Raw genomic sequence first — 21,572 nt, forward strand, 5'->3', positions numbered from 1 at the left:
GAGGCCACTACAGACTTCTGGTGCCCACTGCACGTGGACAGTACACACTTTCCAGCCTCTTCTACTCAGACCCCACATAATGCTTAGGCAGTAATGCTCAATGGTGACCTACATAGCAAAGTTTAGGCTTTTCTATTTAGATCAGCCATGATGCAATTCCAAACGGAATCTCATGCTTTAAAAACAATCCCATGCAATGACTGCAATTTTTAAGTATTAAGTAATATTTGGTATTATATAAGGTAGGATTATTTAGATTCATAAAAATGAAAAAGCTGGGTTTCTAAGTAGAATGTTTGTTGTAGTATAAAATGTTAAACTGGAATCCAGTTTGTTGACGTAAACAATTTTAAGATATACACACCATGTTTTCCTAATTGAGATTTTGAAACTTATAAGCATAATTCTTAAATAGATTACTACAAATTGCTAAGAAGTCTTTTTTCAGTCCAGTTGGAAAGACTGCCATTGTAAATTCTTAAGTAGTTCTAGTTATAATTTAAAATCTGTAGTTATGATTTAAAATCTGCCTCTCATCTCTCTCTCTTTCTCTCTCTTTTTATATGTTGCAAAGACATGTGCACAGGAAAATGCCCTATGTTTTTTGTTTTTTTTGATGGACTTAATAATAACTTTTTCTCCTGATTTAAGTAATACTTTAAGTTACATATTTCTGGAGCTAAAAACTGAAGCAAACCCAGCCAACTAGAGCATCTCAGTGTTCAAATCACAGTTTTGGACATCATCCTATTTATTCTGGGTGATACTTAATTCCACATATTATTTAGGGAAGACATATCAGGAATATCCAAAAATGCTGTATTAACAAACTCTAACATGTGATTGTGCTCTGTTGGACGTACCGCTTACATCTACAAAGTACAAAGGCAAAGGAGCTTAGGTGTGGAGATCAATTTGCTTTTTGCTGCTACAATAACTCATAACCATCATCTTCGAGATTTCCAAGCTGTTCTGGAATATGGAGTAGTCCTTTTTTTATCTGGTGGCTTAAAGTAGGAGTAGACAGGTGCTGCTGGGTACTCCGCATCAGGATTTTCTGCCATCATTTTCAGCTTTGCTTCAATGGCTTTGATCTTTGCAGTGACACTGGAAAAAGGATAGAAGAGGCGGAGTGGGACTTGGTGAATTTGTATGCGTCATCTTTTTATGCCTCAGAGAAGCAACAGATAATACATTACAAATCACTTAAACATTTCATATAAGAGACAAAAGTGACTGTTGCTCTCATTTTAAGACACTAGTGCTCTCATTAAGATCAAGTCTGAACTATCTCTTAAGTTTTTAATGTCAGTTTAGGCAGTGTTAGAACTTCAAATATCATATTTAATCCACAGACACACAGACACAGACACAGACACAGACACTATTCAGCATCTTAGTGCTGGGCATAGACTAGAAAGAGGGAGAATTCCAAATGATATTATCAGGCAAGTTATATTTCTCATTTTGCAGATGAAGGAATTGAGGCACAGGGTTAATTGCTTGCCCAATGCTGAACAGTCAGTCAATAGCAGAGCTAACTAAAGTTTGAATACAAATTGATGCCAAAGCCCATGCTATCAACCATTACAGTGTACTATCTTTTGAATCACCAAATAATGGGGGGGGGAGGGAGGAAACGACACTCTGGAAATCTTATCGTGTTATTTACAACAAAACAAGCATAGTAGTCAGAAAGTTACTTGTATTGTTTCTTATTCTGTAATAACTCTGTAATGCTTACCATTTATATCGTCTATGTAAAGAAAATAAATGTACACATATGCCCAAAGTATACACAGCTAAGGAACTACAGAGCTAGGATTCATTTCATAGCCCATAATTTTCCTTCCCATAAGAGTGGAGGTAAACAGTTCTGCAGTGCACAGTGAGGTGAGGAGAGGCTGTGGAAGTTGTGAGGAGGCCACTGCTTTCTCTAAAAGATAATGCAAGGCACTTGGGTACTGTGAGGCTTTTTTTTTTCCCCCCAATCCTGGGCTTGAGCTCAGGGCCTGAGCACTGCCCTTGGACTTTCTCAAGGCTACAGCTCTACCACTTGAACCTCACCACCACTTCTGGTGCTTACCTCCCCCCCCCCCCCATGTATGTGGTACTGAGGAATCAAACCCAGGTCTTTGTGCATGCTAGGCAAGCACTCTACCACTAGACCAAACTCCCAGCCAAGAACTGTGAGTTTTTTGGCCAACAGACTCCTTTATTTTCTACCCTTGGTGCTATCAATGGTGTTTGGCTAGAGGCACAAACTTGGGGGTGGGGGGGAGATGTGGTTTGCTAGAAATCCTCAAAAAGTATACATGGGCTATACATACCTATATGCTTTCATGGGCAAGGAACTAAAAACCAAGTCACCATAAAGATTAAGTGTTTGAGGAAACTGCTATGTTTACCCTGATTTGGCTATTACATAATGTATATAAGTGCTGAAACATCACATCTCATAAATATGGGTAATTATTCTTATTTTTTGGGCCTGTCCTGGGGCTTCAAGTCAGAGTCTAGGCGCTATTCCTGAGCTTTTATACTCAAAGCTAGTGTTCTACCATTTGAGCCACAGCTTTGCTTCTGGCTTTTTTGTTCGTTAATTGGAGATAAGAGTCTTATAGACTTTCTTCAAAGCCTGGGCTGATTTTGAACTGTGATCCTCAGATCTCAGCTTTCTGAGTAGCTAGGATTATAGGTGTAAGCCACTAGTATTTGGCCAACAGGTGTAATGTCTGTGTGTCAATTAAAAAAGTTAAAAAATAAATAAAAAATCAAATTATAACAACAAAACAAATCCTAAGTTACAATTAAAAGTACATTGAGGAATTACCAATTACCAAGAGGTACTTTGGCACCTCTTCTATTATTGAGACATCTAGACTTCATTCTATGAGTCACAGGGGAACTACCTCCTCTAATTAGGCACTGATGTAAGTAGGAAGACGTAAATTGAGATTCTCTGGATTAAGAAATAGAGGAGGGCTAGGAGTTTGGCCTAGTGGTAGAGTGCTTGCCTAGCATGCACGAAGACCTGGGTTTGATTCCTTGGTACCACACACATAGAAAAATGCCTGAAGTGGTAATGTGGCTCAAGTGGTAGAGGTCTAGCCTTTAGAAAGTCCAAGGACAGTGCTCAGGCCCTGAGTTTAAGGCCCAGGACTGGCAAAAAAAGAAACAAAACAAAACCCCACGAAAAACAGTAGGCTACCAGATTAACAAGTGAAAATATGGACCTTAAGCAATTGATGACATTGGAATGCGGAAACTACTGAGCGTAAATGGTATCACTCCTGCCATTACACTTAGGAAAATCTCCTAGAAATCATCCTAGGAACAAGGAGGTTCAGATCTGGTGGCAAAGTAGTGTAGTGGACAAATATAAACTCATAGTTAATTTATAGAAGTCCTAAAGTTATATTTATGTTCTGAATTTACAAGTTTTTAGGAGCACAAAACAATAAAGGCAACACAAAATTATGAACATTACAATTAAATGATTAATTTTAGTGTGTCAATCTACTCATCCTGGAAATATTTTGGGACCACTTCTTATAGTTTAGTGAGATAATCTTAAATCTCTTTTATTTGGTGTACAAGAAGACAGTTTTCCCTCTGTGAGTTTATAATAAATAGAATGACTTTGTAACTTTGATTGGAATTTTTCTATCAATGCTCTTTCATGTATCTTCCTCCCCTTCCCTGGAATAGCTTTAGAACCGTACTCTTACATTTATAAGGTGATTTTGAAGTAGTAAATATGACTGATCTGTGAAGTCTGTCATACTTCTGGTTCTGAATTGACTCTGCTATATGCTATGTGTCTGGTTTCAGTCAAAATAGTTCACCTCTCTAAGCTTCAGTTTTTCCTATATAGAAAATAATTTTTATGCTAATTAAATGACATACTGCATATAAAGTGTGTAGCACAGAGCTTGCTTACAGTATGCTTGACAAATCCTGGCTATTGTGAGTGTTATTGTTAAAAATTTTTCCCTAGGCTACAACAGAAAAAGAAAAATACCTCTCAAAACAAAAAAACTTGGATTTCTGCTCAACCACCCACTGAACTACCCCTTTCTCTACCCAACCCTTAGTGCCCCTGTTTTGAATTAACTCCACAGAAGTAACTGACACTATTATAGTTTCTGCAATGGTACATAAAATTTTGTATAAGGGAACTCATAGCTGGGGAGGAATTAAGTTTATAATGACAAAATGCCAAAGGGACTCAAGACCTTATTGAAATGCTTGTTTTTAGAGTAAGGACTGGGTCTGATTTATCTTTGTATCCCAAGTGCCAGGCACAAATCTTGGTGTGTGGTACTAAATTCACTCTTTCTGAGTGAATGAATTCTACAAATGGAGGTGGGGGCAGTATATGATCTGGAGGGAATAGAAGAATAGGAAATATATATATACTTTAAAGGCTAACTGAACACATTCTTAACCTATCATGTTATGAGGTTTAGTTCAAAATTAAGAATGTAAAGACTCACCTGTGTTAATGAAGGCAAGGAAAGAAATGGCTCAAGTTCTGAAGAACTGTGTGTTTTTATAGAGCACTGTCTTACCTTAGGTTAGACTGAGTTGGCTCAGTGCTTGAGGATGGCTCAAGACTGATTGGAAGGATCTTGTCATTCTTGTTATGATCATATCGCTGAAAAGAGAGAAAAAGAAGCAATTATTTCACCTGGTAAAAACCTGGTCTTGTATGATAGCCAATGATTCAGAAATCTAATGCCACCCAATTGATCATTGGCTTATTTCTAGACAATTTTAGAACTGCTTTACATTTAAAATTAAAGAAAAAGCCACACAGCTCTGATCTAAAAGCTGTGATTTTAGAAAAGGAAATAGAAAAGAAGTTTCCATCCAGGCATTAATAAGTTTGCCTTATTTGGTAAAGAAAACATTTTGTGACGAACAATTTCAATGTTCAAATGCACAAATGTCACAAATATACAGCAGAGTCACCCTCTTACATCTTCCTTTGTCATACACTGCCTCTTAAGAGTATTTGTTTTACTCAAAATGCTTTCAAATTCTGCCAGGTGGAATGAATGAAGAATTTTATCAGCTTCCAATTACCAATACATTATATAAGAGTTTAATTGACGTCTGGTAATTGCTTACTTCTTCTAAAAAGTAAATATTAAGGAACAATCTGAAACTTCTGGCCAGAAAAGATTTAGAGCAGAGAACCATGAGGAAGAGATTTTCAAATGAAAGACAGGAACGAAGGATGATTTCTTTTGCATGCCTTTTCAATGAGATGCAGAATGAGAAAATGACAGCCAGTTTGGCAAATGAGACTTGATTTTCTTTTGAGTAAAAAGCATTTGGTAATTCTTCTTGTTTCTATTTTTAAGGAACTGTGTCCTAGAAATTGAGATTTGTGATTACCTGAAATGCCTGTAAGGACTCAAAGTTTCTAAGCTTTGTTTTTCGCTTGGATACCGACTGCACTCACAGGGCCATTCAGTTGCTGTGACTCTGTACTAGGAAGTGTGTTGGGTACAGGGTAGAGTGTTTCTGATATAAAAACCAACAACAACAACAAAAAAAACCAACAAAAAAAACAAAAACTATTGCTATAGCTAACTGTTGAAGCTCTTACAGCTCTTACAGTCACAAATCTTTCTATAAAAAGGTTTATCCAGACTTAGTGTATGAGGAGAACCAACACTTGGGACTATTCCAGTCCATACATTTCACTTCTTCTGTGAACAGAATAACAGTTCATTCTTTTTCTTCCCTCCCTCTCTCCCTCCCTCTCTCCCTTCCTCCCTTCCTTCTCCTCCTCTTATTTTTTTAAATAGCTACAGCTTTTTCTGGTGTACTCTCCCAAGAGACCAACTACAGGATGAACAGGGCAGTTACTGCTTAGGTCCTGGAGACAATACAGGATCCATGAAGTCCCACAAAATGATACTTGTCATTTAATGAGTATCATGTTTAATATTAAACTAATATTAAATTAATATTAAATTCTCAAGATGTGGAGTAAGGAGATATCAGTGCTGTGAGAATTTATAGAACCCCTCATTTCTCAAGCATTTACAGGAATAAATTCAAACTCTGCACACAGACAAGAGGCTGGGAAGAGCTTAATAATGCCCAAAGCAGCTAATTCAAAAAATAAATATATTTCTCCCCCTAAAAAACCACCCCTTTGAAAAAATGATAGGCGTCTGAGTATACATATTGGCCACATGGAAAAATCAATCAGAAACAGGACCTGTGGGTATGAGGAGAGAAAATAACAAGGAACTTAATCCCTTCTGAGATGCTTCTCAAAAGAAAAATCTGGCAACACAGATGGTAAATGCAAGGAGGAGAACAAAGTATTACTGCTCCAGATGCAGAGCTGGGATGCAAATGGAAAATGAGAAACTACCTTTCAGAGAGTCATTCATTCAGGATGAAGTGTGATACTGTCTTTTAGGTTACTTAGACGCACCTTTACTTGAGCATGTGCCCATCGTACCACCAGCTTCTTAGACAATGCCAGTTTGCCATTGAGACATTGGATGGCTTGTTCTGCTTCCTATTTAAGAAAGATTGAAGTTAATTAAAAATGAAAATGCTTCCATGTGCCAGTAGCTCACAACTGTAATTCTAGTTATACAAGAGGCTCAGACTTGAGGATTGATGTTTGAAGCCAGTCCAGGCAGGTGAATCCTAAAGACTCTTATCTCCAATTGACCACTAAAAAAAAAAGCCCAAAACAGAAACAGAGCTGTGGCTCAAGAGGTAGAGCAAAAAAGTTCAGGGACAGCACCCAGGTCCTGAATTTGAACCTAGGACCAACACACATATACACAAAAAATTCAAATGACTAATTAGTTATTGTAATCTCTTACGACCTCATTATCTGTGAAGGCTAAATTTCTTATCTAATTGCTTTTGCTTAAAAACTTGGCAAATACTTTATAATTTTAAAAGCCATAAAAGAAGTATCAATTAGACAAAAACTCAAATCCAACATGTTACTTGTTGACAGGATGATGTCTGGCAGACCACCTGAGGTCTCTAGCTTTGTTAGTTACAGCATATAGGGAATACTGTTGCTCATGGTTGTTGGGACAACTGAGAAGACATATAAAGTACAGAGCTTACAGTAAGCATAATGCCATATATTATTAGGTCCTACTGTTTTCACTCCTCTGTTGGGGTAGCATGTACTAAAGAAACTACTCCCTTCAGGGACATTGGAGCTGCTGCCTGGATCCAAAGTAGCAATGGTTTCAAAGGATATAGGAGTGAAGGAAACTGGACCAGAAAGAGAAATGCATCAGAGACTGTGAGCAAGGTATTCGTGTGAGTCAACCTATGCACCCGTTTTTCTTTCATTTTTAGGGGGCGGTGTGGTGGGGGTGTCATGGGGCGTTAACTCTGGCCTGGGCACTGTCCCTGAGCTCTTTAGCTCAAGGTTACTTCTCTACCCTTGAGCCATAGCCCCACTTCCCAGTCTTCTAGTGATTAATTGGAGATAATTATCTCTCGGAAGGGAAGCTATTGCCTGGGCTAGCTTTGAACCATGATCCTCAGATCTCAGCTTCTTGAGTAGATAGGATTATAGGCGTGAGCCACAGTACTAGCTTGCACCTGTTTTTCATAGCCTAAAATTCCCTAATCCTTTCCACATCAGATAAAGGAGAAACAAAGTTAAAAGGAATTCCTGAAGGTAGATAAAAGCCACTCTAGGTCACTCACAGGAAACCTGGCTGTACTTTTCTTGACTGACTACCCATCTGTGTCAATGAGGCATACAGCCAAGTATAACCCATGCTTAGTGGGGGACTGGGGATGGGGGGGGGGAGTAGGTGTCAATGTGAAATAACCCTAAGGAACAGAAATTTTAGAGGGTGGGAGAGCCTATCCAAAACTGATATGTAAAACAATAAGTACTCCAGTCCAGTTTTACCAGGGATTCTCTTATTCCTCAGGAATAAGAACAGGAACTCAGCAGGAAGACATCCAACAAGTTATTTATTTAGTACCCACTGTGCCAGGCATTGCGTATCACTGGCCATTGCTGTACAACCACATCATACAAAATTAAGGTGCTAAGTATATATGAGTAAAGATCACAGGATTAGTTCTGTGGAATGAGCTCATGATTTCAACTGTTTGGATTATTTGTATTTTTATAGTAAGAAAAACACCTATACAAGTTACTAATAAAATCACAACTAGGCAATGTTCCTACATATGACAAAATTACAGAATACTAAGCAGCATCTCTATTTACCAATATTAAAATTCCATTTCTTTATCAATGCATTTCCATCCTAAGAACTAAATTTTAATATAAGATATGCATATAATAATATACACATACCATGGCTGACCATGTTCTTCTATAAATACTAAAATATGTTTGATTGTTAAGACATTGATAAGAGTGGTTTTTTTTTTTTTTTTTTTTTTTTTGGTGCAGGTCCCAGGGCTTGAATTCAGTGCTTAAGCGCTGTTCCTGAAGTTTTTTGCTTAAAATTGTACTGCTCTACAATTGAGCAATAGCTCCAACCCTGGCTTTTTGGTAGTTAACTGGAGATAAGAGTTCCATAGACTTTCCTGCCCAGGCTGGTTCTGAACCGAGATCATTAGATCTCAGCCTCTTGAATTGCTAGGATTACAGGTATGAGCCACCAGCACCCAGCTGAGAGTGCATTTTTAAAATTCATTAATTAATTTACTTATTTATTTTTGCCAGTCCTGGGGCTTGAACTCAGGCCTGAGCGCTGTGCTATCCTTGGGCTTTCTCAAGGCTAGAGCTCTACCACTTGAACCACAACACCATTTCTGTTAGTTTCTGTGTATGTGGCACTAAGGAATCAAACCTGGGTTTTCATGCATGTTAGGCAAGCACTCTACTACAAGGCCAAACTCCCAGGCTGAGATTGCATTTCAAAAAAAGCAAAATCAAGTCAAGTTTGTATATGGTTCACTATAGACCATGTTTCTATATTATGGAGCAAAAATATTGAAGGCAGACTTTGTTGGTTAGCTACTAAAGAAACAAACAAAATGATAGGAAAGATAAATATAATCCATGTAAGCATTCCAAATCATTTTGGTAGATCAGTTACCTAAGATCTTGAACCTAAGGAGAGGAGACTTAAGCTATTTTCTGAGTATCTCTTTTAACACTAAGTGTTAAAAAAGGCAAACATACTGAAGAATTAGACATGACTCTTACCCACAAGGAACTGGGGGATTAGTAGTCATAAGATGCAAATGACTATGAGTATATACCATCAAAGAGAAGGAAGCTCAATTACCTGCTTAGTTTCAAAGTTAACAAAGCAGTACCCTCGAGGCTGCCCCTCCAAAGCGCCTGACTTGTGGAAGAGGAAGTCAAATTGTTTCACCTTGCCAAACTTCTGGAGGAGCTTGAGGAGGTGGTATCTGTGGAGAAAGAAAAGCCTGTAAGTCCATTCTAGAAATTCTGTCGATCACTTAGCTTCAAGTGCAAGATAAAAGCAGAAGCTAATTTACTCCTGTTAATTTACCTCTCACCCCATCTTCCTCTAAACTGCTGTTAGTTTGTTTGGCAAGCAGAACTGTTTGCCTCTATTTGGAATGGGAACTAGAATTGTCATGCCTATGTGTCTGTCCAACATACAAATAAACAAACAAACAAACAACAACAACAACAAAAACACACCTAACACACAGCTGGCTTGACCACAAGTACCATTTGTTTTTCTTTGGGAGAAAAGCTCAAAAATAGGGCCGATTTATTTATTTTTAGTTTCTTGGCAATGAAATAACATTTGTGAATAACTGCAACTCCATCAGAAATACACACCCACATTCCAAAAGTCAAAGCCTACCCATCTAAAAAGTAAATGAAAATAATAAAAACACATTCACACAAATCACCACCACCACCACCACCACCACCACCACCATCATCATCAGTCTTTCCTTTGTAGTTCATCATTAGACCCAAAATTAAACTGTAGCTTGTGGCACATCTGCAGATGTTTGAGTTTCAATCCCTGGTGTGACTGGACATTAGGTCAATGTGTAAGTACAACTCAACTGAGGCTGGTCCCACACAAGGCAGGGAAACTGCGAATCAACTAGCCATAGGTAATTAAGCAATTTCATTTTATACTCTAGGGTACAGGCAAATAAGGAAGCTAGATAGTTAAGGAAGAAACTAATTCCCAATAGACGTTTACACCAAGCTATTTATTGCTTGCTACTCAGCTCCTCATTCTTTTCTTGCATTCCTTATTCTAAAATTTATTTCGTTTCTATAGGGCTTCTAAAACAGATATGGCCATAACAGGTTGCTGAGGCCAATCTCAATTCCAACTTCCTGTCATCTGATGTAAGGGTGAGACAAACCAACAGCTCTCCCATTTCCTTTTCCTTTGGCCTTCCTCCTGGCATCCTCTGAACTATTCAAATGGAGTCAAGGCTTTCTCTAAACAATGCTGTCCCTGTGATACTAAAAAGGTATCAGCCCACAAGCTAAATCTGTTATTACTGGGAATTCTACCCCACAGGGAGTCAGTAAAATTGTCTCTATAGGCACATTTGTATTCATATTGTTTTTTAGAAGCAACTCATCAGGATTTATTATCGAATAAGAATCTCCTTTGGGAGACAGAAAGATATGAAATCTACCATAAGTTATACTGAATTTGATACCAAGGCACATCAAGCAACACACTTACTTTTGACATAGAAAGATGTAACACAGGTCTCAAACAGGATTCCCAAGGCACACTGTGAATTACAATCTCTTCTTTGGATATGTTTTAAGAATGGGGGAGAAAAACCCCAAACCATACTCCATTCAACCCCTTACTTTCCTAATTCTTAACAAAAGACCTCAACTGTTTACTGAGGATATGAGGTAACTCTTCAGGAGAAGGGAGATGCTTCATGTACAAATTTGTTTTCACTTGGTTATCTGAGCTTTGAGCAAGAGTAAACCTATCAGATAGAGATAGATGGGCTACAAGAGTCTCCTCCAGGGCCTTTAGTTCACAGCTGTAGCTTCTATTTTACTATACTCTTTCAAACATGTAGACCATGCCAGATGCTATGGAATGGTGGGTCAGACACATTAGAAAAAAAATTAAGGCTACTGTGGGTTAGCTGTCTTTTCATTAGCTCCATTCTGTTTAATAGCAGGAAGGTAATGCGATTGGCATTTCCTAGGAAATGAATTATAATTTACTTGGGGGGGGGAGGTAGCCCACCAACAGATTATTCATTGTAAGGCTAACAAACACATTCTGCCTAAGAAGTGTGACCTTAAGATTTCAGGAACATCTGCTTAGGTCTGTGTCTTTCAACTTCTCCAGGATTTCTTTTCTTGTTTGATAATTTCTTGAAATTATCGGAACACAGAAACAAAAAGAATGAAATGTTTACTATTTTACTTCCTGGAGATGAGGACTGCAAACTCTGATAGTGAAAAAAGCTGAAGGATCTTGCTTTCACATCTGTAAGCACTTTTATCTGCTATGGGCAATGGGGAGAGCTCACTACTCATTAGAGGCAAGCTTCACTTAATGAAACGTGCCTCCTGCTGCCTGCAAGAACAAGACAGTCAGTACACCACATATTCTGCAACTTGATCAGTATTTTCTGTAGAGTTTTTCAAATAGCCTTCTTGCTGGAGGGCACAGAAACAATCTATGGAAAGGTCAGAACAGACACCTACTATGTGTCCAGAACCAATTAGGCACTTGGACTGTGCAGATGAATAAATCTTCCTTAAGGGCCGTTATATTCTGGTCAAAGCTATATATAATTGTGAAACAGTATATTTACACTCAGAAGTATGTATATTTACACTCAGAGGTATATATATGTACACACAAAGGAGCTCAATTGTTCAGGGAATGTGGTAGCTAAGGAAAGCTTTGTGTAGGTCAGCCAGAAGGAATACCACGTGTAAAGAGAGAATGTTTCGAGTCACTGGAAAATGGTTGGAACAGGCATTAAGGGATGAAGCTGAACAAGCAGGGGACAAAATGTACAAGATGTTGTATGTTCAGGGAATTCCAATGGGAAGCTAACAAAGTGACATTAAGATTGTTTTTGGTGAAAAATTTGTTTTAGAGGAAGTTTTCTTTATAACTCTATACAAATTATTGAGGTAATCTTTACGTTCTGTATGATATCTTATTAAATGGTTTCATCTTTTCAGTTCTCCTCACCCTGAAAGCGTTTCACTATGGGTTCACTAAGGGTTTCAGGCTGGCCTCAAACTCACGATCCTCCTGAGTGATAAGAAAAACAGGTGCATGCCACCATGAAATCATTGTTTCAGACTTAAGTAAGCCAAAACAAAGACCCGAAAAGAAACACAGACAAAGAAGAAACAAAAGGCGTCAGCTGAGACAAAGAGGTTTTCACAGAGATAAAACAATCTCACAGGCTCATGAATTTATTTTCCTTTCCAATCTGACTCACCTAGATAAACCCTGAAATCGGCATCAGGATGCTTCCACTGGGCTGGCTCTCCACTGCTTACTTAATGTATTCCAAGATGACCTCTTCTTTACAACAAATTGAGGAACCTTTTCAGCTATCTCATGGTCAGTGGGGACAAGAATGCTCAGGAACTCAATGCCTTGGGTTCCACCCTAGCATCACAGATCCAAAACAAACACTCCTTAGGATAAGCTTCAACTTTCCACTTCTCTTCAATCACACTTCTTATGTCTCAGATTCACTCACTGGTCTACAAGTTCACTGACTCTGTCAGCGACAGTGATGATAGGGTTGGTATGTGGCTGTCTCTCCCAATCTTCACTTTTAGTCTCTGAGCTTCTAGTTCATCTTACATATATGAGGTCTACTAAAACATCATTTTCATGGAGTCAGTCTCTTCTATAGGAAATTCAAACTTTTATTGCAAGTTTGACAAGACCTTGTCATAACCTGAGAGGAAGAACCTATTCAACGATTCTCTTTATCATTATTTAGTATTCAACCTCTCCTTAGGCCAAAAAAGTCCTGCTCTTACTTAACAATTTCCTTATTCCTACTTAACATAATTTTATTTATGATTTCTCCTTCACTTAAAATCCTTGATTTTGATGACTTTATTCTCTCACTTAAGATGCAGTATTTCTGATATGGCTATCTTTACACAGCATATCTAATATCTGAAAAAGAAAGCTACTATTACTTATTTTATTAATTTTAGAGACAACCACAGTGTGGAAAACAGATGTCAAAGGATACTTTTTGGTTTTTCTGTTGAGAGCACTGATAGTAATATTTAGAGGCATAGTTTAGTCTTAGGTCGACAACAATTTAAAGAAGCCCCACATATTGAAATCTGAAATGAGATACTTCAGGCCATGACTATTCACTTATTCAGACTATCAGAATATTTATGAAAAGTGCTCTAAATTAGGGAGTAGTAAATTAGTCCTATCATTAACTTCAGTAAGTTAAACCAACTCACTTAACTCTTCTCTTCTTATAAAACAAGGAAAGCAATATGTTTACCTTCCCAAGCTGTTATGACCTGAAATACGTGAACTTTATATACTTTTTTTTTTTTTGCCAGTCTCAGGGCTTGAACTCAGGGCCTGAGCACTGTACTTGGGCTTTCTCAAGGCTAGAGCTCTAACACTTGAGCTACAGCACCACTTCTGGCTTTTTCTAAGTATGTGGTACCAAGGAATCAAACCCAGGTCTTTGTGCATGCTAGGTAAGCACTCTACCACTAGGCCAAACTCCCAGCCATAACCTTTAAATGATGAGTATTGCAACAAAGAGTAAACAAAAGCAGGAAGCATTATAGTTGAGTGCTAGACAATCAGCTGAAAATTATTATTTTTTTTTTTGAGAGGAGACTAATAGATGTTCTTGTATCACTCTAGCAAGACTCAGACTAATAACCAAGAGGCACAAACATATACAGAATGTCTAGTACTAGTGGTGAAATAAGCTTGTAAAAATGTTTAGAAGTAAAAAATGATAAGTTACAGATCTCGGTAACTAAGAAAAGAAATGTATGTTGTAACTTACTTTCTAACAAGAGGTTAAAGAGTGCATTCAAAGCAGTTTATGGAAGAGCATGAGGGGAGGTAAAGAGAAAAAGAATAGACAGGAAAGAGAGATAAGGGTTGAATGAATGGGAAATAGCAGGAACTGGCAGTAATTCCTGGGTGAAGGGCTAAGTTTAATTAGGAAAACTGAAAAATGTTTTGTAAACTTTTATCAAGGGTCATTAGAAGCTTAGAGATCTGGATTTAACTAACAGCCCTTTCTGAGAGTGAACTACAGGTACCATATGTTCATACAAATTGTATCTTACAGTAATTCAATACTTGGGAAGAACTGTACTTTAACTATTCTTCCAGGTTCCCCATTAACTACCCTGAAAGGAGTAGGATACAAAAGTTTGCTTATTTTCCTAGCTGTTTGGTGGCTCATGTGTGTAATCCTAGCTACTCAGAAGGATGAGATCTAAGGATTAAGATTCGAAGCTAGCTTGGAAGAAAAGTCCTAGGGACCGTCTCCAATTAACCAGCAAAAAACTGGAAGTGGTGCTGAGCTCAAGTGATAAAGCGCTAGTCTTAAGCAAAAAAGCTCAGGGACAGCAATAGGCCATGAGTTTAAGTCCCAGAATTGGCACAAAAAAGCACAAGCAAACAGAAAAAGTTTATTCATTTCAACAACTTGAATTTCAATCATGTTATTTATTTCTACAAGATAAGATTTTACCAAAATATTAGGTTTCTTTGCCATAATTAAGTAAACTAAATGGTAAATCTAAACATTTTATGTTAACCATAAACTATGACTGGTAGTTATGTTTTTAAAAAGAAATTACTACTTAATGAAGCAACTTGTTTAAGGTTAGGAAATCATAGAAGAAAAACAGTAAAGCAGTTACTGGCAATAAATAAGTAAGGATGTCATATATTGATGAGTAAGTACTTGCAGCCAGCAAAGTCTGATCTACAGTTTATCCTTAACATTCACTCATGATTGGATATAGAAAGAATAGAAAAATCAATGGGAAAATTTTGATTATAAGTCTTGTTAAGGCTCTGACTGAAGATAACATTTATAAACTCCAATTTATGACATAAATTGAAGGCAATTGCCCATGTGAACCTTTCTGACAAGTAGCAGGACACAATTAGTGAGAATCTTATTACAGAGGACTGTAGCCAATGCAGTCTACATTCTTTCCAAGCTTTTTTCCCTTTATGCAAGCAGAGGTAGGAATGGAAATCACCCTTGGGAGCAACTGTCCCCTCAGAGCTTGAGTTTTAGATGATGGAAAAACATCAGATATTAACTGAGTGGTGGAGCTGATTCACACATTCTTCCATAAGGCCATGAGTCATAAGAGAGAATGCAAATAATTGTAATCTATAGTCCAGAGTCACTTGGCCAAGGTAATACAATATGGAGCAATTTATCTTAACAGCATAAATTTATATATCTTCAGTTAGCTGACTTGAGCTTGAGCAGGTGTAAGGAGCTCAACACTCTGTTGCAATCCTGTGCTATCAGTTTACATTCTCTTTCTTCTCTTCTAATCCCATTTTTTTAGTGCTAGTCCTGGGATGAAGTAGGGCCCGGGCACTTTTGTGTTCATGGCTAGTGCTCTACCACTTGAGCCACAGATTCACTCCTGAGTTTCCTTCCTTCCTTCCTTCCTTTCTTTCTTTCTTTCTTTCTTTCTTTTTTTTTTTTTTTTTTTTGCCAGTCCTGGGCTTGGGCTCAGGGCCTGAGCACTGTCCCTGGATTTTATCAAGGCTAGGGCTCTACCACTTGAGCCTCAGCACCACTTCTGGCTTTTTGCTATGTATGTGGTACTGAGGAATCTTTGTGCATGCTACGCAAGCACTCTACCACTAGGCCAAACTCCCGGACCCTCTTTTCTTTTTTTCTGTCTCTCTTTTTTTTGTGATTAAATGGAGATAAAAGAGTCTCACGGATTCTCTAGCCCAGCTTGCTTCAAACTACAATCCTCAGATATCAGCTTCCTGAGAGAGCTACCCTGGTGCCTGGCCTACCCCTAGTCCTTTTTTTTTTTCCTTTGGCCAATCCTAGAGCTTGAACTCAAGGCCTGGGTACTGGGTACTGTCCTTGAGCTTTCTCAAGGCTAGCTAGCACCCTACCACTTGAGCCACAATACCACTTTCAGCTTTTTCTGTGTATACGGTATCAAGGAATTGAACCCAGGGCTTCATACATGCTAGGCAGGCACTCTATCACTAGGCCACACTCCTGGCCCCTAATTCGCGCGCGTGCATGCGTGCGTGCGTGTGTATTGTAGGGCTTAAACTCTGGGTCTGGGTGCTGTTCCTGAGCTCTTCAGCTCAAGACTACCACCTAACCTTTGAGCTACAGTGCCACTTCCAGTTTTCTGCTGGTTAATTGGAGATAAGAGTCTCATGGACTTTTTAGTGCCCAGGCTGGCTTTGAACCGTGATCCGTAGATCTCAGCCTCCCGAGTAGCTAGAATTACAGGCATGAGCCTCTGCACCTGGCTCCCTAACCCTAATTCTTGAATATGCTTTTCTTCAACAGAGGTTCCATTCCATTCCCTCTTCTTTAGTACTATTTCAAAGGGAGTAATTTCTAGAGCTGAGGAGATGCTTCAGGTCTTCTTCACAAACCAACTCTGTGTTTAATCCACTATCTTTTACTACTTGGTCACTAACCACTACTTTCCCCTGCCAACCAACTAGGTGAAGAAATAACCTCTCAGTTTGCTGCTCTGAAATTCCTTTCTACTATAACAGAAAGAACAGAGTCATCAAGGATTTACTAAAGGCTTTAAGTACATCTTTCTCACAGTTTGATTGGAGTTGTGAGCTTTTTCTTTTTGCTCAAGTATTGGGGCTTAAATGCAGGGTCTTGCATTTTTGGCTTTTTTTGCTCATAGTTAGAACTCTACCACTTGAGCTTCATCTCCAGTTCAGATTTTTTTCCCTGCTTAATTGCAGAGGAGAGTCTTGTAGATTTGTCTGTCTGTCTAGGCTGACTTTGAACCACAATCCTGAGATCTGAGCCCCTTGAGTAACTAGGGTTATAGATGTGAGCCACAGATGCCTGGCTGCGATTTTATTTTGTATACAGCTTTTGATTATTTCTACTTTAGGACAAAGTTCCTCAGATTTAAAAAGTCTGAAAACTGCTTAGAATGGTATTTGGCCTACAACAGGCACTCAAATCAATTTAGTGAATAAAGATCAAAGAGACTAGGATGTAGTCGGGCACGGTGGCTCACGTATAAGGCAAGTAGAAAAAGTTGTATATTTTAAAGGACAAAAAAGTCTATGTTCTTAAAGCGGCAGAGTGCAAATTTTTTTTTTAAAGTGACAACAGGCTAATAACATCACATCCTCTTCAAAGAGAAATTAAACATAAATCAGAAGACCAAAGTATATCCTATACCCCTTGAAATTCTACGAACATCATCTATGCCCACACCCCAATTTTGTAGATAATGAATCATGGTGACTTAAGACTTACTCTGTGATTTTGGGGTCCAAGTTGCCAATCCATAACCGGTGCCCTTCCTGTAGAGAGCCCTCTGAAAGGATGGATGCATTCTCCAGGGGAAGTGTTTTGGTTTCTGCTTCCATCAATCTCTAGGAAATACTAACGACAATATTAACATTCAGGCAGAAAGAGTAACCCTATGTGGACTTATGATTTCACATTCAATCCAACAAACATTTACCCAAGGAAGGCATGTTCTCTGGGAAGTCCTTCAAAGGCATCAGTCTACATTCAGGGCCCTCCACCAGATCTCTTAGGACAGCTCCTCTGGAAGCCAACACAGAAACTGCTATTTAAGGTAAATGAGGTGTGGCTATGGAGAATCTCAAATTTTCCTGAGGCAAAGACCAAAGTCTCTATTACTACACTATATTTCAATTCAACAACTGCACCCCCAAGTTTAACCATTGCCACCCAAAATAGGAGAAGTTTCAATGGCCATCAATGAGGACAGCAAATGGAAAAGGCAATACAGTAAAGAAGCAACACAGGAAATTAGTACACAGATTTTTAAGTTAGACCTGAGTGACAGATGCTTACATCTGAAAGGGGAATGGGAGAAGACAAACACGAGCAATAACTTGTGTTATATCCTGCAAACACAATTAAGCAGGGTGATCAGACTCAGAGTTTGAACTACTTTAGAGTGAATGAAGAGGTAAGATCGTCCTAAAGAACACAGAACCTTCTAATATGCTAATGTTGAGAAACAGTAGCAATTAAAAATATACACAAAGGGCTGGGAGTTTGGCCTAGTGGTAGAGTGCTTGCTTAGCATGAGACCGGGTTCAATTCCTCAGTACTACATAACACAGGAAAAAAGCTAGAAGTGGTGCTGTGGCTCAAGTGGTAGAGCTCTAGCCTTGAGCAAGTCCAAGGACAGTGCTCAGGCCCTGAGCTGAAGCTCCAGGACTGGCAAAAACAAAACAAAACAAAACAAACTGCAAAAAGGCACGACATTAATTTAAAGTGACCATTGCAGACTATGGGACCAGAAGTGATCTGGTTCAAATCTTCAGTTTTGTACCTAGTTCCCTTGTGACTCTGGCAAGTCAAATGATTTCCTTTAATGTGCATTCCCCAAAGGAAAGATTTTCTTTATTCTGTCATGGTCATTTTTTTCCTTCCAAATAATGCAAATTCTAAGAGTCATTTAACGTTTTATTTTGTATTTATTTCGTAGCGAGCAGGGTTTTTGCCACCTTAAGGTTCTATCCTCAGCACTCACTACACTGCCTGGCTCATGGACGGTGCCCCAAATTTACTATTCCAATTGGAGCCAGCTTCTTCCTTCCTGGAATGCGGACAATTATTCCTATCTCATGAGGTCGTTTTCGCTAAGAATGTCCCAGTGACAGCTGAGCAATGGGCCATATGAAAAACGGTAAAGTGTAATAAAGGATCAAGACAGCATGCAAGTATCATTTTCTCTAGAAACGTAATGGCGACAATCTCTTAAAGAGAGTTCTCCAAACGCTAGTACAAAAATCCTCCCACAGCTGAATCTGAACCACCCTGGAAGCCAGGAAGACTCATTTGGGGGTGAGTGAAGTCCAAAGAGGCAAAAGGCATCTGTCCTTGAAAGTCAACAGGCGGGAGTCGAGCCTGGAAGCCCGGCTTCCCAGCTCCCGAAGGCGAATTCGCGGAGGCCAGGGGTCGTTTTCTAGTCGGCCGGTTGTTTCCGGGCCGGAGGCAGGACAATCCGGGGCGGGGACTGAGTGAGGGCCGTTCCGCCGTCCGGGAGGTGGGGGTGGGGGGAGTCTTTCCTACGACCTCCTCGCGGAGCTGGCGCGGAGGGGACGGGGACATACAGCCGCCGGACTCACCTTGGTGATTTCACCGTTGCGCCCTCAGTTCATAACCTGAAGCCCGGTTCTTGACGCTCCGCTCGGACAGACTTCAGGAAGCGTCCGCCTCTACTCCGCCGGCTGCCAGGCCGCCCGTGACGCACTACGCCTGCGCCGTCGCACTGCCCCGTGACGTCACGACGCCCGCGCCGCCGCCGCCGCCGCCGCCGCTTCCCTGGCTGCCGTCGCACGAGTCTTTCCTTAGTAACCCAGGCCATAGTTTGGTGAGTGGCGTCGAGGGGTCTCGAGGCGCGCTGTGGAAGGGGGTGGGGGGTGGGAGAGAAGACCTAGGTACCCGAGATTCTACTCAAGGGCCGCTGAGAGACTTTGTGGGAAGGAGGGGAGGAACAAGATCACTGCCCTAGACCGGCTCGCGTCCTGCCTGACCTGAGGGCCGGAGGGCCGGGTTCACAGCCCCGGCAGCGCCCCGAGGTGGGTGCGGGGCTGGCTCGCCTCCCCGGAATTTCGGGCGCTGTTCAGCAACGTGTCATCCGAGAGGGACAGTGCATTTTCAGAACCGTCCTTCGGGAGTGGGTATTATTATTCACCTTGGAGAAGAAACAGGAGCTCAAAGAGAGCTTTCCCACGGGGCCCGTGGCTCACGAGTCGATGCAGCATCCATTCAGTCTTGCTGTCGAAAGCCCGAACTTTTGAATCGCTACTACGTGGAAAAAGCAGTTGTTGTTTCAAGAACCCTTCTCCATTCACTTAGACCTGACTGATTTTTACACGTTCAATTCAGGTCCTGAGAGTTTGATCAAGCTGAGGTCACATGCATAAGAAACTACAGGAGAAACAGGTTCTCTTTCTTAGGTCTTCTCTGAAGCTTTGTGTGTGTGTGTGTTTTCCCCTTCTTAATCACATTCTTTATTTCCCCAGAATGTTGGCAAGCTTATAGAATGAAAACTTAGCTCTCTAACTGCCTGGACTGCAGGTCAGGAACTCATGGTTCTCCTACTTTCTCCCAAGCTGTTAATTTTTTTTTTTTTTGGTCGGTAGTGGGGCTTGAACTCTGGGCCTTGGCGCTGTCTCTGATCTCTTCAGCTCAGGTGTTGTTCCTGAGCGCTTCTGCTCAAGGCTACCGCCCTACTCCTAAGCCGCAGCCCCACGTTCCGCTTTCTAGTGGCTTTCTAGTGATTAAATTGGAGCTGAGTCTCTTGTTCGTTAGTGCCCGGGCTGACTTTGAACCTCCATCTTAAGATCTCAGCCTCCTGAGTAGCTAGGATTACAGGTGTGAGCCACTGTGGCCGGCTACACATTTTTTTTTTAACCTCAACTGTATCCCTGTAAAATTTTATTTACAAAAACAAGAGATGAGCTTAGATTTGGCCTGTGGTCTATAGTTGGGCAACATCCAGTTTTTATACATCTGGGATGAAGAAAAGGGAGAAGAGTTTACTCTGACAACAAATCAATGATTTCCCCTAAATCAGATATATCTGAGGCTGAACTCAATGCATTTCTGTAATGTAATAAAGACAAAAGAAGTTTAACTGAACAGTTTTTTTTTGCGTGTGTGGGGGGGTTATGGGGCTTGATCTCTGGGCCTGGGCATTATCCCTGAGCTCTTCAGCTCAAGACTACCTCCCTACCCGGAGCCACAGGCCACTTCCCTGGTTTTCTTGTGGTTAATTGGAGATAAGATTCTCAAGGTCTTTAGTGCCTGGGCTGGCTTTGTACCGCAATTCTCAGACCTCAGCTTCCTAAGTAACTAGGATTACAGGCATGAGCCACCTCACCCTACCCAAGCTGTTAATTTCATAATAGAGAAAACAAAATCTAGACCGGGAAATGATTTAATATATTCACAAGTGGTAGAAGTACTCCAGATGCCTTTTGAATGGGGGAAGTAAAAAAAAAAAAATAGCCCTTAGGCTCACATTCTCCACTTGTTAAAAGTGTCTTCTGTCTTCTCTGACTTTGCAAAGGACCTGATTCTGTGCAGAATCAAATACTACAAATACCTTTGTTTTCATGGCACTCAATTTAGGGAAGAACATGCTGTCACTAAGCAGAAATCTGGAAAATCAAGGACTCATGGAGGCAGTGTTCGAAAGTAGTGTCCAAGATCTATCAGACATGTAGATTCCAACTCCACCGCCAGCAATTTGACCTTATCCAAGAATCTTTCTGGACTTTCACTTATGAATTCATCACATTTTACAGTGTCTTCTGTGTTCAAGCACTGGTCGAGGTGCA

At 40.0% G+C, this 21,572-nt stretch overlaps 2 protein-coding genes across 3 annotated transcripts in view; one reads left to right on the forward strand and one right to left on the reverse strand.

Moving 5' to 3' along the window:
* Positions 1–276: 276 nt before the first annotated feature.
* Positions 277–19,489, reverse strand: Rbm18 (RNA binding motif protein 18). 2 transcript variants are annotated; one of them, XM_090330574.1, is made up of 6 exons: positions 19,353–19,489; positions 17,497–17,615; positions 9,291–9,417; positions 6,464–6,550; positions 4,575–4,660; positions 277–1,107 (listed from the first exon to the last, which is right to left on the reverse strand). In XM_090330574.1, exons 2-6 carry the CDS (start codon positions 17,607–17,609, stop codon positions 948–950), a joined length of 573 nt encoding a protein of 190 aa, XP_090186700.1. In that variant the 5' UTR covers positions 17,610–17,615; positions 19,353–19,489; the 3' UTR covers positions 277–947. The 2 variants fall into 2 exon arrangements, with proteins under 2 accessions (XP_090186700.1, XP_090186699.1); XM_090330573.1 differs by having other exon boundaries at positions 17,497–17,625.
* A 24-nt stretch (positions 19,490–19,513) lies between these two features.
* Positions 19,514–21,572, forward strand: part of Mrrf (mitochondrial ribosome recycling factor) — a 53,152-nt gene continuing 51,093 nt past the window's right edge. The window contains exon 1 of the mRNA XM_090330575.1: positions 19,514–19,597. The gene's annotated coding sequence lies outside the window, so the exon portion shown is untranslated. The remainder of the gene's footprint in view (positions 19,598–21,572) is intronic.

Source organism: Megascapheus bottae, chromosome 3 (genome assembly GCF_031878675.1).
Source record: "Megascapheus bottae isolate mThoBot1 chromosome 3, mThoBot2.hap1, whole genome shotgun sequence".
Classification (NCBI taxonomy): Eukaryota; Metazoa; Chordata; class Mammalia; order Rodentia; family Geomyidae; genus Megascapheus; species Megascapheus bottae.

What these genes read in the sequence shown, in the direction of transcription:
- Rbm18 (XM_090330574.1), bottom strand. Translation starts at nt 17,609, where the DNA reads ATGGAAGCAGAAACCAAAACACTTCCCCTGGAGAATGCATCCATCCTT. An exon ending in GGGCACATGCTCAAGTAAAG is followed by an intron (nt 4,661 to 6,463) that starts GTGCGTCTAAGT and finishes CTCTCTTTTCAG; the next exon opens with CGATATGATCATAACAAGAA. An exon ending in CCAACTCAGTCTAACCTAAG is followed by an intron (nt 1,108 to 4,574) that starts GTAAGACAGTGC and finishes TCCTTTTTCCAG; the next exon opens with TGTCACTGCAAAGATCAAAG.